Source organism: Chiloscyllium plagiosum, chromosome 17 (genome assembly GCF_004010195.1).
Source record: "Chiloscyllium plagiosum isolate BGI_BamShark_2017 chromosome 17, ASM401019v2, whole genome shotgun sequence".
Lineage (NCBI taxonomy): Eukaryota > Metazoa > Chordata > Chondrichthyes > Orectolobiformes > Hemiscylliidae > Chiloscyllium > Chiloscyllium plagiosum.
This window is the reverse complement of record NC_057726.1, coordinates 49,808,718-49,824,572: the sequence shown is the minus strand read 5'-3', so window position 1 is coordinate 49,824,572 and position 15,855 is coordinate 49,808,718. Positions and strand designations below refer to the sequence as shown.

The window sequence follows — 15,855 nt, the reverse complement described above, 5'->3', positions numbered from 1 at the left end:
CGGCAAACTTCATTAGAATGCCCCCAGTCCCTTCATCCAGATCATTAATATATAACGTGAACAGCTGCGGCCCCAACATTGAACCCTATGGGACACTGCTTGTCACCGGCTGCCATTCCGAAAAAGAACCTCTTATCCCAACTCTCTGCCTTCTGTCAGACAGCCAGTCCTCAATCCACGCCAGTAGCTCACCTCGAACACCATGGACCCTCACCTTACTCAGCAGCCTCCCGTGTGGCACCTTTTCAAAGGCCTTTTGGAAGTCTAGATAGACCACATCCACTGGGTTTCCCTGGTCTAACCTACTTGTCACCTCTTCAAAGAATTCTAACAGGTTTGTCAGGCATGACCTCCCCTTACTAAATCCATGTTGACTTGTTCTAATCCGACTCTGCTCTTCCAAGAATTTAGAAACCTCATCCTTAACGATGGATTCTAGAATTTTACCAACAACCGAGGTTAGGCTAATTGGCCTATAATTTTCCATCTTTTGTCTTGATCAAATGTCATTGGATTGAATTTTCATTTCTCATCCGTCATTGCCTAGCCACCTGTTAGGTGCAACGTTACTACTTACTACGTTAGGCCTGAATGTTATCCAGGTCTTGCCGCATATGGACATGGACTGTTTCAGTATCTGAGGAATTGCAAATGGTGCTGAACATTGTGCAATGCTGCACAGTGGGACGGTTTCAGATTCTTGGGGCATTGGGAGTGGTTCGAAGTGGGACCTCTATAAATTGTATGGATTATACTTGGACAGGACTGGTACTGATGCTTCGGGGGAGTGTTTGCTAGAGCGGTTGAGGAGGGATATGCCAGGAGATGGGAAGCCATGTAAGGAGTTAGAGGAAGAGGAAGGATCTAGACAGAAGACAGAAAAGGAAATAAGAAGTGATAGGCAGAGAAACCAAGGACAAAATTCAAACAAGACTGTTGAGAAAAATATTGGGAGTGAGACAAACAATGTTAAAAAGAAGCTTAAAGCGCAGAACATTTGCAATAAAGTGGATGAACTAATTGCACAGATAGATGTAAATGGGTACAATATAATTGGAATTACGGATACATGGCTGTAGGGCGACCAGGGATGGAAACTGAATGTCAGAGGGTATTCAGTATTTAGGAAGGACAGGCAAAAAGGAAATGGTGGTGTAATGGCATTGCTGGTTAAAGAGGAAATTATCACAATAGTGAGAAAGGATATTAGCTCTCACAATAGAGTAGAGTTGAGAGATACCAAGGGACAGAAAACATTACTGGGTGTCATGTATAGGCCCCCAAACAGCAGTGGTGATGTTGGGAATGGCATTAAACAGGAAATTGGAGTTGCATGTGACAGGGGAAGATCGGTCATCATGGGTGATTTTAATCTGTATATAGATTGGGCAAATCAAATTAGCCACAAGGCCATAGAGGGGGAATTTCAAAGGACATAAATCAGATACCAGAAATGTTGGAGAATGCAGGATTTAGTGAGAGGGACGAACTGAGTATTAATCAATATTAGTAGAGAAATGGTGCTCGGAAAATTGATGGGATTGAAGCAGATAAATCCCCAGAGCCCAATAATCTACATTTCAGAGTATTGAAGGAAGTGGCTGTAGAAATAGAGGATGCATTGGTGGTGATCTTCCAGGAGTCTATAGACTCTGGAACAGTCGCTGCAGATTGGAAGGTACTTAATGTCACTTCAATATTCAAAAAGGAAGGTAGAGAGAAAACAGGGAATTACAAAACAGCAAGCCTAACATCAATAGTGGGGAGAATTCATACAATGTCATAGCATAGCATTTAGAAAGCAGTGGCACAATCAGACAGAGTTAGCATGGATTTATGAAGGGAAAATCATTTTTGACATCTATTGGAATTCTACGAAGATGTAGTTAGTACAGTTGACAAGGGGGACCCAGTCAATTCATATATTTGGACAAAGTCCCACATAATAAATTATTGTGCAAGAGTAAAGTGCATGGGATTGGGGAAAGTGTATTGAGATGGATATAAAACCGGCTGGCAGACAGGAAACAAAGAATAGGAATTAATGGGTCATTTTCAAATTGGCAGGCAGGAACTAGTCGGGTGCCACAGTGATCAGTGCTGGGACCCCAGATGTTGACAATATTTATTAATGATTTGGATGAACAAAATATAACATCTCCAAGTTCACAGCTGATACCAAGTCGGGTGGGATAGTGAACTGTGACGAAGACGTAGAGATCCTTCAGCATGATCTGGACAGGTTGGGTGAGTGGACAAATCAATGACAGATACAGTATAATTTGGATGAATGGGAGGTTATTCTCTTTGGAAGCAAAAACAAGCAGGCAGAATACTACCTGAATGGCTGTAAATTGGGAGAGGGGAGTGTGCAGCAGGACCTGGGTATCATTGTGCACCAGTCGCTGAAGTGTGCATGAAAGTCCAGAAGGCAAATGGTATGCTGGCCTTCATTGCAAGACGTTTCGAGTACAGGAGCAGGGATGTGTTGTTGCAGTTATACAGGGCCTTGGTGAGGCCACACCCAAGAATATTATGTGCAGATTTAGTATTCTTTCCTTAGGAGTGAAGTGAAGGTTTACCAGGCTGATTCCAGGGATAGTATACGAGGAGAGATTGACGAGGTTAGAAACATTTTCCTGGAGTTCAGACTATTGGTGGGTGGGTGGGTCGGAGGGAGAGAGAATCTCATAAGAGACTTCAAAGTCTAACAGACTACTCGGATAGACGCAGGGAGGATGTTCCTGATGGTGGGTGTGACCAGAACCAGTCTAAGGATTTGGGGTAGAGATAAGGAGACATTTCTTTATCCAAAGTAGTGGTAAGCTTGTGGAATTCATTACCACAGGAAATAATTGATACCAAAACATTGAATATATTCAAGAGGCGGCTAGATATAGCACTTGGGGTGAATGGGATCAAAGATTATGGGGAAAAAGCGGGATTAGGCTACTGTGTTGGAAGATCAGCCATGGTCGTGATGAATGGCAGAGCATGCTTGAAGGTCCGAAAGACCACCTCCTGCTCCTATCTTCTATATTTCTATGTAATCATCAGAAAATATTCCTATTTCTGACCTTATGATGAAGAGAAGGTCATTGACTAAGTATCAGATGAGGATTGGGCCTAGGACACATCTTAAGAGTCATATAGCACGGAAACAGATCCTTTGGTCTAACCAGTCTATTCCCAATATAATCCCAAACGGAATAGTCCCACCTCCTGCTCCCTGTTCATATTCCTCCAAACCTTTCCTATTCATGTATTTATCCAAATATCTTTTAAATGCGATAATTGCACCCTCATCCACCACTTCCTTAAGACATTCATTCCCCACACGAGCCACAGTGTAAAAAAGATTTGCCCCTCAAATCTTTTTTAAATTTCTCTCCTCTCACCGTAAAATGTGCCCTCTAGTAGTGAAATTCCCCAACCTAGGAAAGCTATTAACGCTATCTATACCTGTCATCATTTTATAAACTTTTGTCAGGTTGCCTCTCAGCTTCTTACACTCCAGTGAGAAAAGTTCCAGCTTATCCAGCCTTTCTTTATAACTAAAACTTTCCATACATGGCAACACCCTGGTAAATCTCTTCAGAACCTGCTGCAGCTTAATAATATCCTTCGTATAACTGCCTGAACAGTATTCCAGAATAGGCCTCACCACTGTCCTGTGGCTGAGGTGATTGACCTTCCATACTACAACCACCTTTCCCTTGCACTAGATATGCCACCAAACAGCAGAGAGTTATCCTCTGATTTCTACTGACTCCTGCGTTGCTTGAATTCCATGATGCCATATTCGGTCAAGTGCTGGCTTGATTTCAAGAACAGTCACTCTCGTCTTTCCTCTGGAATTCAGCTCTTTTGTCCACGCTTAAGGGCGGCACGGTGGCACAGTGGTTAGCACTGCTGCCTCACAGCGCCAGAGACCCGGGTTCAATTCCCGCCTCAGGCGACTGACTGTGTGGAGTTTGCACGTTCTCCCCGTGTCTGCGTGGGTTTCCTCCGGGTGCTCCGGTTTCCTCCCACAGTCCAAAGATGTGCAGGTCAGGTGAATTGGCCATGCTAAATTGCCCGTAGTGTTAGGTAAGGGGTAAATGTAGGGGTATGGGTGGGTTGCGCTTCGGCGGGTCGGTGTGGACTTGTTGGGCCGAAGGGCCTGTTTGCACACTGTAAGTAATCTAATCTAATCTAATCTAAAAGTCTGTAATGAGGTCAGGAGCTGAGTGGCCCAAACCTAAATGGAGCATCAAAGAGTTGGCTATTGCTCAACAAGTGCTGCTTGTCAATACTGTTGACAACTTCTTCCATGATGCTGCTGATCACTGACAGAAGACAGATAGCGTGGCAATTGGCTGAGTTGGATTTGTCCTGCTTTCTGTTATCAGGACATACCTAGGCAATTCCAAGACTAACACTGTAGGGACATGGGCTCAAACCCCACCATGGTAGATGGTTAAATTTGAATTCAATGAAAATCTGGAATTAAAAACTGATCTAATGGTAATTATGTAACCATTGTAGATTGTCATAACTACCCATCTGGTTCACTAATGTTGTTTAGGAAGGAAATCTGTCATCCTAAGTCTGGCCTACGTGTGATTCTCTATAGTCAGCAATGTGGATGATTCTTAATTGCCTTCTGAAATAACCTAGCAAACCACTTAGTTCGAGGGCAGTTAGGTATAGGCAACAACTGCTGGCCCAGTCAGCGACATCCACATTCTTAACAAAAGAAATGAATTAAAAAAATTAGACGAGTACAACTACCTCAAAAGAGTTAAGAGACTGGTGGAACATAGAATATAGAACAGTACAGCATAGGAACAGGGCCTTTGGGCCACCTTGTCTGTGCTGACCACGATGCCATTCTAAACTTAACAATATCATGAATATGTGGCTGTAAATTCAGTCCAGTGTCAAGTATAACACCAAGTTTACAATGAATCTAATAGTAATAAATAGAAAAAAAGTAGCCACTGTAATGTAGTAGTCAAGATATCGCTACATAAAATACTTGAGAATTTATTGTTCAATTTTCCAATCTGATAAACTTTCATTTGGTTAATGTCATAAGAATGATAACATGAGATTAGAATGTAGGCATTTAAGGAGAATACCCCTCCCACCTGTAATACACTCTTCCAACCTCTTCTTTCAGGCAGAAGATATAGAAGCTTAAACACACGTACCAACAGTTCAAGAACAGCTTTTTCCTTGCTGTTATTAGACTGCTAAACAGACGTAATTTCAAATCTAATGTTAATCTTGCTTTTGTGCACTCTGAGCATGTCACCCTGTATGTCTCGCTCTGTTTAAATACCCTATGTTCTTGCATGTTACGATCTGTGCGTACTGCTCGCAAAACAAAACTTTTAACTGTACTCAAATACATGTGACAACAATAAATCAAACTGAATTCACTTTTTCTTGGAAATAAACATAATTAGCTATTTATAGCTTCAAATAATATTCACCACAACCAATTCCATAATTCCATACCTGGGCCCTTTTCAAGGAAGACAATCTTAGACTCCGGAAGAAAATTGAAGCCATTAACGATCATTTCTTCTCCACCATTGACCGAGCATGAATTGGTGCTGTACTTTTCAATCTGAGGAAGTTCCTGAGCTGAACGCTGAGCTGTATTAATCAAATAACTGGGATTACCAAAAAAAGCTTAACAAACAACATTTGCTATATCAATAAATTTCATGCAATGTCTTAGAGGTCATATAAATTGCCAACAGATTAAACTGCACAAGAATGAAGGGCACAACCTTGTATATATCACAAAACCACATTTTAAAAATTGCTTAAATGCAATATAGTGCAGTTTTATTTTTCCTGCTTAGTGGATGCACCTACGCGGTCCAAATATGCACTCTATTCCAGCATTGTTATGTAATTTAGGGCAAATTCGATATCAACAAAGCATCTGATGATTACTATCAAGTACAGCTGAAAAGGATTTAGGATCTTCTTTTGAATTTTGATGGCATTGAGATAATAGGATAGTTATGAAAGTGTAAAACGTTCAAACAGAAAATTTGACCTAAAGTTTAATCAAATGTGATTTTTGCTTTAAAAATGAAGATTGCTTAGGAAACATGCAGTGATTAAATCATTTTGTGACATATTATTTCTAATACAAGATTGGTCACATGAAAGGAAAAGCATTTTGTATCTGAAACATTTAATTACTGAGGCAATAAGAAGCTTGCATTCATACATAATTGACTAGTGGCACAGCATAGAGGTGCCTCTGCTAACGTTCTAGACAGAGTGAAGAATAAACAACTTTCAAAGCAAGTTCGCAAAAATATCTGACATTGTAAACAGTGCCCAAATATATTAACTCAAAATAAGTCTACTTGAATCTACCTCTGCACCCATCTGCTATATGAAGACTTCCACATTCGAAGACTCTTGAGTAAAGTACAAGTTAATAACATTGCCCTGCTTCCCTTTCTTTCCTCCCTCAAGCCAACAACCAGGGCTAACTCTGATTTTTAGAAGCGGGCTTTGTCACTTTTCATGCTTCCAAAGTTCGGATAGATAGAACAAGCAAAGGGGAAGCTGAAGTGAAATGAAAAGCTGCATCAAATTTTATTATAGTTATTTTCTAAATCAAGATGTTCAGAGATGTTATTACACAAGTCTGGAGCAGATAGGACTCGTACCTGGACCACCTGATGCTACCACTGCACCACAAGAGCCCTTCTCTCAAATTTTATGAAAGATCTTTTAAATTAACTTGCTTAGATGTGTTATGATTTATCTAGGATTTATCTGAGACCTGAACGCCAGCCTCCTGGCTCAGAGGTAGGAACACTACTACTGCACCATAACAGCCCCTTAAACATGACTAAACCCAACATGTATATATTTTTAAATCAACCAATTACAACAGACCACTGGAGCAGATGGTTTTCAAACTCTGACCTTCTGGCCCAGAGGCAGGTACACCATCTCTACACAATAGTTCTTTCCTCAAACTTTGCTATCAGCTGATTTCTTAAAGGTAACCATAAAGAACTGACAACGACTAGTGGGAGGCACAAGATTGAGACATTTGTACCTGCCAAATAAAACAGGTTGCAAATGCAGCAATATCCGTGGGAAAATTTGGAAGCATGAAGGAAAACAAAATAGGAAAAAAAAAGTTTAACGAATGTGAATTTAATACTAACAGCATTCAACAGGAATGGAAGCTGCTTGCAGTGAGACAACTTTTCCATTGGGCTGTGGGATATGCACATGGAAAACAAGGCGAACTCTTGTATTTTTTCTTCCAATGTCAGTTTCACCCTTGCGAAGTTCAATATCAGAGTTGCGTAGTTTCAAAATTCCTGCACAGTCAATGCTATAAAGAAACAACATAGATCTGTAACAAACATGATTACATGAATCTAAATACGATCACTTTAAATTGGTTCACATTTTAAATGTATTTTAAAGAAAACTTGAAATCCCTTCTCAAAACAAAAGCAAAATATCCAAAATTAAACAGGTCAACACTAAGCCTCACTAATGGTTTGGTCAATGAGCAATCTAAATAAATGAACAGATTTTCTCGCATTTAGTTAGGGACATTGAACAGACAACTTTGCAGTTGCATTATCTTCATTTTTTGCTCAGTTTAGTGACATGGATTTTTAAGCATGAACTCAAAGATATTTGCTCCTCAATTTAATAAAACTCATGGAAGCACTGCAATTATAATTCCTAAAGGGAATATTTGCTCAGCTGGTAATGTACGTTGATGCTAATTCAAAGACTTACAGGTCATGTATGTATTGGTTTCAAATTGTTGTGTTGTTTTAGCCTTCCCTCTATTCAGAGTGTAAAACACACACTAACTGGTCATTCAGATTTTATACATTTATTTTAATTATTACTGCCTAAGCCGTATCACTACAGGACTAATTAATAGCATCAGGCCATTTCCCAGAAACTGGCTTCTAGTCATCAATTATATCAGGATAAAACAAAACTGTTGGTCTTGCTCACAAAACCCTTACTACCAACACCCAGTCATAGTCAACAGATCAACACTTCTGTTCCAAAGCCAGGCAATCAATTTTTAAAATATTTTACCTGAAAATTAGCAATTAGTTAAGACAATCTCATGATCGACACAACAGTGAATCAAACCCCATTTTGAGGTGACAGTCACATATTCACATTTGTGATACTAAGTCATGTAATTATTTTCTGTTTTGAGTAAATAGGTTGCAGTTGGGGCATTATCCAAATTCCATTGAAAAAATAAAGGCAGAACTTCCTTTGTTTGATGGATCTCTTGCACACTCATGAAATGTCAACCCACTTGTGTTCACTCCTGGAGAGAGGGTCTACCAAAGTTCAGACACTTTAGTGGATACTAGGATACCTGTAGCCACTAATGAGGTGCTGGCAGGTCCAGCCCTTGGCAGCACCATGGAGGAAGCTGTGGCTGCTGCTGATGCTGCAAACAGTGACACACAAGATAGAGAAGGAATGAGGGACAAAAGGTACTATTGTTGAGTAGTGGGGGCAAAATAAACAAGGCAGTCCATGGAGTTTAGAAGCAAAGTCAAGGGGTTGGCTACCAACAACTAACCTCCTAACTTTTGTTCAGATTAGTGCAAATCAAGATACACAAAATCCTTCTTTCTCCCTAACAGACATAGACTCTTAAGTGACCGTCAAATGGTATTTAACTTACACTGAAGGATGTTAAATGGAGGTGGGACAGGAAGATCACCCTTGGGCGGAGATATAGAACAGTACAGTACAGAAATAGGTCTTTTGGCCAATGTGGTGCCGAACATGACGCCAAATTAAAGTAATCCTTTCTACCTGCCCTTGATAAATATCTTTTCATTCCTTGCATATTCATGTGTTATATAAAAATCCCTTAAACGCCGCCACCCCCCACCACTGTATCTGTCTCCACCACCACCGCTGGCAGCACATTTCAAACACCTATCACTCTATGTGAAAAATAATTGCCCCTCACATCTCCTTTGACCTTCGTTGTGGTTCTGTTCGCCGAGCTGGGAATTTGTGTTGCAGATGTTTCGTCCCCTGTCTAGGTGACAGCCTCAGTACTTGGGAGCCTCCTGTGAAGCGCTTCTGTGATTTTTCCTGCAGCATTTGTAGTGGTTTGAATCTGCTGCTTCCGGTTGTCAGTTCCAGTTATCCGTTGCAGTGGCCGGTATATCGGGTCCAGGTCGATGTGCTTATTGATTGAATCTGTGGATGAGTGCCATGCCTCTAGGAATTCCCTGGCTGTTCTCTGTTTGGCTTGTCCTATAATAGTAGTGTTGTCCCAGTCGAATTCATGTTGCTTGTCATCTTCGTGTGTGGCTACTAAGAATAGCTGGTTATGTCGTTTCGTGGCTAGTTGGTGTTCATGGATGCGGATCGTTAGCTGTCTTCTTGTTTGTCCTATGTAGTGTTTTGTGCAGTCCTTGCATGGGATTTTGTACACATTGGTTTTGCTTGTGCTGGGTATCGGGTCCTTCGTTCTAGTGAGTTGTTGTCGGAGAGTGGCTGTTGGTTTGTGTGCTGTTATGAGTCCTAGTGGTCGCAGTAGTCTGGCTGTCAGTTCGGAAATGCTCTTTATGTATGGTAGTGTGGCTAGTCCTTTGGGTTGTGGCATGTCCTCATTCAGTTGTCTTTCCCTTAGGCATCTATTGATGAAATTGTGCGGTTATCCGTTTTTGGCGAATACATTGTATAGGTGTTCTTCTTCCTCTTTTTGCAGTTCTGGTGTACTGCAATGTGTTGTGGCCTTTTGAATAGTGTCTTGATGCAACTTCTTTTGTGTGTGTTGGGGTGGTTGCTTTCATAGTTCAGGACTTGGTCTGTGTGTGTGGCTTTCCTGTATACCTTTGTGGTGAATTCTCCGTTAGGTGTTCTCTGTACCATCACGTCTAGGAATGGGAGTTGGTTGTCCTTTTCTTCCTCTCTAGTGAATCGGATTCCTGTGAGTGTGGCGTTGATGATCCGGTGTGTGTTCTCTACTTCTGTGTTTTTAATGATTACAAAGGTGTCATCCACATATCTGACCCAGAGTTTGGGTTGAATTTGCGGTAAGACTGTTTGTTCTAATCTTTGCATTACCGCTTCTGCTATGAGTCCAGAGATGGGTGAGCCATGGGTGTGCCGTTGATTTGTTCATATATTTGGTTGTTGAATGTGAAGTGTGTTGTGAGGCACAGGTCCAGTAGTTTGAGTATGCCGTCTTTGTTGATAGGTTCAACGTCCTGTTGTCTGTTCTGTATGTCCAACAGGTTGGCTGTTGTTTCTCTGGCTAGGGTTTTGTCGATAGAGTTGAACAGTGCCGTTACATCGAATGAGACCATGGTTTCTTCCTTGTGTATGTGTATTTTTCTGATGATGCCCAAGAATTCCTGTATTGATTGTATAGAGTGTCTGGATCCGCTCATCAGGTGTTTCAGTTTCTGCTGTAGTTCTTTAGCCAGTTTGTGTGGTGGTGTCCCTGGTAGTGATACTATGGGTCTGAGTGGGATGTCTGGTTTGTGCACTTTAGGTAGTCCATAGAATCTGAGGGTGTTGTTGCTTTCAGGTTTCATTCTTTGTAGGTCAAAACACTACATAGGACAAACAGGAAGACAGCTAATGATCCGCATCCATGAACACCAACTCGCCACGAAACGACACGACCAGCTATCCTTAGTAGCCACACACGATGACAAGCAACATGAATTCGACTGGGACAACACTACTATTATAGGACAAGCCAAACAGAGAACAGCCAGGGAATTCCTAGAGGCATGGCACTCATCCACAGATTCAATCAATAAGCACATCGACCTGGACCCAATATACAGCCACTGCAACGGACGACTGGAACTGACAACCGGAAGCGGCGGATTCAAACCACTAAAAATGCCGGAGGAAAGATCACAGAAGCACTTCACAGGAGGCTCCCAAGCACTGTGGATGTCACCTAGACAGGGGACGAAACGTCTGCAACACAAATTCCCAGCTCGGCGAACAGAACCACAACAACGAGCACACGAGCTACAAATCTTTTCACAAACTTTGAATCCTTTGACCTTTCCCCCCCTCTCACCTTAAATGCATGCCCCCAAGTATTAGACATTTCAACTCTGGGAAAAAGGTTCTGACTGCCAACTCTGTCTATACATCTGAAATTTATAGTCTTCTATCAACATCCTTCCTGTAATGTGGCAACAGAATTGAATGCAATACTCTAAGTGAGGCCTAACTGAAGTCTTATAAAGCTACAACATGACATCCTGAGTCTTGCATTCAATGCCCCGACCAATAAAGGCAGCATGCCATATGCCTTCTTTACCACCTTATCTACTTGTGACTACTTTCAGGGAGTTATGCACTAGGACCCCAAGATCCTTCTGTACATCAATGCTGTTTAGGGACCTACCTTTAACTGTATACGTTTCCTTAACATTTTATCTCCCAAAGTGCAGGACCTCACAACTGCCTGAATTAAACACCCATTTGCCATTTCTCCACCCATATCTGCAACTGATCTGTATCCTTTGACAATTTCCTACATTATCCACAACTCCACTGATCTTTGTGCCATCTGCAAACTTACTAATTCACCCATCTACATTTGCATCCGAGCAGGTGCCAGTATGGATCCCAGTAGCGGAACACCACTAGTCACAGACCTCCAACCTGAAAAACACCCTTCTAACACTACCCTCTGCCTTCTATGGGCAAGCCAATTCTGAATACAAGCAGCCAAGTCACTGTAAATACCATGCATTTTAATCCTGAGTTAGCCTACTGGGTGGGACCATGTTGCAAGTCTTACCAAAATACATGCAAAGTACTTCCACATGTAAAACTTAGTCACCTCCTTGAAAAATTCAACCAAATTAGTAAGACTTACCTTTCCCCACCCAAAGCCATGCTGACTGTACTGTTATGAACTAGGCCAAACCACCCAAAACATTCTTGAGCAGGCAACCCAGACCATAACTTTGCAATTTGCTTTGATAAGTGTACAGTGAGAATTACCTGCAGTAAGCTAGCTAGGTTAACTACTAGGTTTTAAAATGGACAAAAATGTATTCACAAAATTACACAATGAAACACAAAGAATAGAATAAAGAACCCCTACAGAACTCAGTCTATCCAAACTAGACTTAATTATGCTGTTCCGAATATACACAACAGTCCCAATAAACAAACCCCTTAAAAACCAGTAAAAATGGAACAGATGCTTACAGGTTGAAGTGAGAAGGACAGAAGGAGAGAATGAGTTTCCACACAACTCACTGTTGAATTCCCAACTAGTTCTGGACTGAACTGAACTGCTAGAGAGCTGATCACTCCCCTTTCATTATACAGATCACTTCTAAAACATGACTACTTTGGCCTGAAGTCTCATCTGTTTGCATATAAACAAAAGGCCTCTCAAATTCCTTTTCATCTCCTACCAAACCAGTCTGATTGGTACCAGGAGATGTTTACAATCCTTCTGATAAAAACCAAAGGACATAGTGTCCTTGAGAAAAGGAACAGCCTTTATAAAAAAGGGACCAGTTTTGTGACAGTATCTGATTAGGCCGTGCTTTTCCAAATGCGCCTAAATCCTATCCCTCAGAGTTCTCTCCAATAGGTTCTCAACCACTGATGAGAGACTCGCTGGTCTATAATTTCCTGGATTAGTCCTATTTCCTTTCTTGAACAGCAGAACAACATTAGCTACTCACCAGTCCTTCACAACCTCTCCATTGGATAGCAAGGTCAAGGCCCCAGCAATCTCTTCTCTTGCCTCTTTCTTAAAAACCTGGGGTAGACACCATTGTGTCCTGGAGATTTATCCACCTTAATGCTCTTCCACAGACCCAACATCACTGCTTTCTTGATCTCAAAATGCCTTAGACAGGAACGCATTGATTATCGGCCCTAGTGACAACTCACCAAGTTTTCCAGGTCCCCTGCCTCCTCCCTTGCTCCCTGGAGGCCCAGAAAATTCCACCCAATGACTTTTTTGATGACAGCCAAGGTAGTGAATGAATGCTTCATACCTGCCTTCATTAACAGGGTGTTGCCAATGTTACTATGAAGAAGGAGCAGGAAGGTACAAGTAAGGGCTACGCAGCCAGAAAAGCATTGGGTGACCACCAGAAGACTAGTAAGTATGGGAGGCAATGCGGAGTCGCCTGTGGCTATTCTCCTATCAAACAGATATACCATTTTGGACACTGTTGCAGGGCGATGCCCTGTCAGGGGAAGGCATCAGTAGACACATTTGTGGCACCCTGGTCAGTTCTGCTGCACAGCGAGGGAGGAAAAAGACTGGGAGAGATTTTAGTGATACAGACTCAATTGTGAGGGGAATTGACAGGCGGTTCTGTGGCAGCAAATGAGATTCTCAACCATATGTTGCCTCTCTTTGCCAGGATTCCAGGGTATAGTAGTTGAGGGGATGCAGGGATAATTAAGAGACTGTGCATTGTATTGTTGGCAAAGGAAACCATCACTGCAATAATGAGGGAGGATGTCACTGAAGGATCTTCAAATGAGGCCACATGAATAGAGCTTGGAAATAAAAAAAAGGGGCTATTATCTTGCTAGGATTATACTACACATCTTCCAACAGTCTGAGGGAGATGGAGGAGCAGATATGTAGGCAACTCACAAAGGAGAAACAAGATTGTAAGTGTAGGGAACTTCAACTTTCCTAACAATAACTGGGATTGTTCTAGTATGAAAGGATCAGATGGAATTGACCTTCTAAAGTGCATTCAGGAGAGCATTCTGCACCCATACATAGTTTGACCTATTTGTATCGGGCAGTGCTAGACCTAATTCTAGAGAATGAAGCTGGTCAAGTAGTTGAAGCTTCAGTGGATGAACACTTAGGGGACAGTGACCTTAAGATAAGTTTAAAATTCATATGATGTGGAGATGCCAGGGTAGGACTGGAGTAAACAAAGTCAGAGGTCACACAATACCAGGTTATAGTCCAACAGGTTTATTTAAAATCACAAACGTTTGGAAGACTGCTCCTTCATCAGGTGAAGTGGAGGAAGGCGCACGGGCACAGAACATATAGGCGGAGAGATTTATAATAATTATCTTGCCAGTATGTCTCCATGTGGGACGGAACACTCAACAACATCTTTGCTGAATTCTGAGGAAAGGGCACTCAGCCCGAAACGTTAACTCTGATTGCTCTCCATAGATGGTGCCAGGCTGGTGAGCTTTTCCAGCAATTTGTTTTTGCTTCTGATTCACAGCATCTGCAGATTTTTTGGTTTTTAATTGCAGATCAGTTAGTTTTACGTTAGTGGTAGGGAGATTATTGGAAAAAATTCTGAAGGGCAGGATAAATCAATACTTGGAAAGGTAGGGACTGATCAGGGATAGGCAGCATGTGTTTCTTCGAGGAATATTCTGCCTAGCTATCTTAATTGAGTTTTTTGAAACAGTGACTGAATAAATTCATTAAGGTAGTGCAATTGATGAGGTTTACATGGACGTGGATAAGGCCTTTAACAAGTTACAATATTTAAGGATGGTTTGAAAGGTAAGAGCCCATGGGATCCAAGCAAGGTGGTAAACTGGATCCAAAAGTGGCTTACAAATAGGAGGCAAAGAGTGACGGTGGGGTGCATTTTTGTCATTGGAAGCCTGTGACCAGTGGTGTATCACAGGGCTCAGTGCTGGAACCCTTGTTGCTTGTTATGAGCATTAAGGACTTCAATGCAAATGTAGAAGGTATAATTAGTAAGTTTGCAGATGACATGAAAATTGGTGGGGTTGTTGGCACTGAGGAGACTTCTGGCTTTAGTCTGCTGTTGGTCAGATGGTAAATTGAAGAGCATAATAGCAGATGGAATTTACACAGAACATAGAACATTACAGCGCAGTACAGGTCCTTCGGCCCTCAATGTTGCGCCACCCTGTCATACTAATCTGAAGCCCATCCCACCTACACTATCCACACTACACTACGTCCACATGCCTGTCCAATGACGACTTAAATGCACTTAAACTTAACGAATCTACTACCGTTGCAGGCAAAGTATCCCATACCCTTACTACTCTGAGTAAAGAAACTACCTGTGACATCCGTCTTATACCTATCTCCCCTTACTTTAAAGTTGTCCCCTCGTGTTTGCCATCCCCATACTTGGAAAAAGGCTCTCCCTGTCCACCCTATCTAACCCTCTGATTATCTTGTATATCTCTATTAAGTCACCTTTCAACTTCCTTCTCTCTAACGGGAACAGCCTCAAGGCCCTCAGCCTTTCCTCATAAGACATTCCTACCATACCAGGCAACATCCTAGTAAATTTCCTCTGCACCCTTTCCAAAGCTTCCACATCCTTCTTATAATGCGGTGACCAGAACTGTACGCAATACTCCAAGTGTGGCCGTATCAGAGCTTTGTACAGCTTCAGCATACCCTCCTGGTTCTGGAACTCAATCCCTCTATTAATAAAGGCCAAAACACTGTATGCCTTCTTAACAACCCTGTAAATTGGGTGGCAACTTTCAGGGATCTGTGTACATGGACACCGAGATCTCTCTGCTCATCTGCATTCCCAAGAATCTTACCATTAGCCCAGTACTTTGCATTCCAATTACTCTGTCCAAAGTGTATCACCTCACACTTGTCCACATTAAACTCCATTTGCCACCTCCCAGCCCAGTTCTGCATCCTATCTATGTCTCTCTGCAACCTACTACATCCTTCGACACTATCCACAACTCCACCAACCTTAGTGTCGTCTGCAAATTTACTAACCCACCCTTCTAAGCCCTCATCCAGGTCATTTATAAAAATTACAAACAGCAGTGGACCCAACACCGACCCTTGCGGTAGGC

At 41.9% G+C, this 15,855-nt stretch overlaps 1 protein-coding gene across 3 annotated transcripts in view; it reads right to left on the bottom strand.

The window, feature by feature from the left end:
* nfatc3a (nuclear factor of activated T cells 3a) overlaps positions 1-15,855 on the bottom strand; it is a 180,491-nt gene that overhangs the window by 79,033 nt on the left and 85,603 nt on the right. For all 3 annotated transcript variants that reach the window (XM_043707036.1, XM_043707037.1, XM_043707038.1), the window contains exons 5-6: positions 7,197-7,369; positions 5,506-5,646 (exon numbers count right to left, since the gene is read on the bottom strand). In XM_043707036.1, the coding sequence (XP_043562971.1) occupies positions 5,506-5,646; positions 7,197-7,369 (314 nt within the window). The remainder of the gene's footprint in view (positions 1-5,505; positions 5,647-7,196; positions 7,370-15,855) is intronic.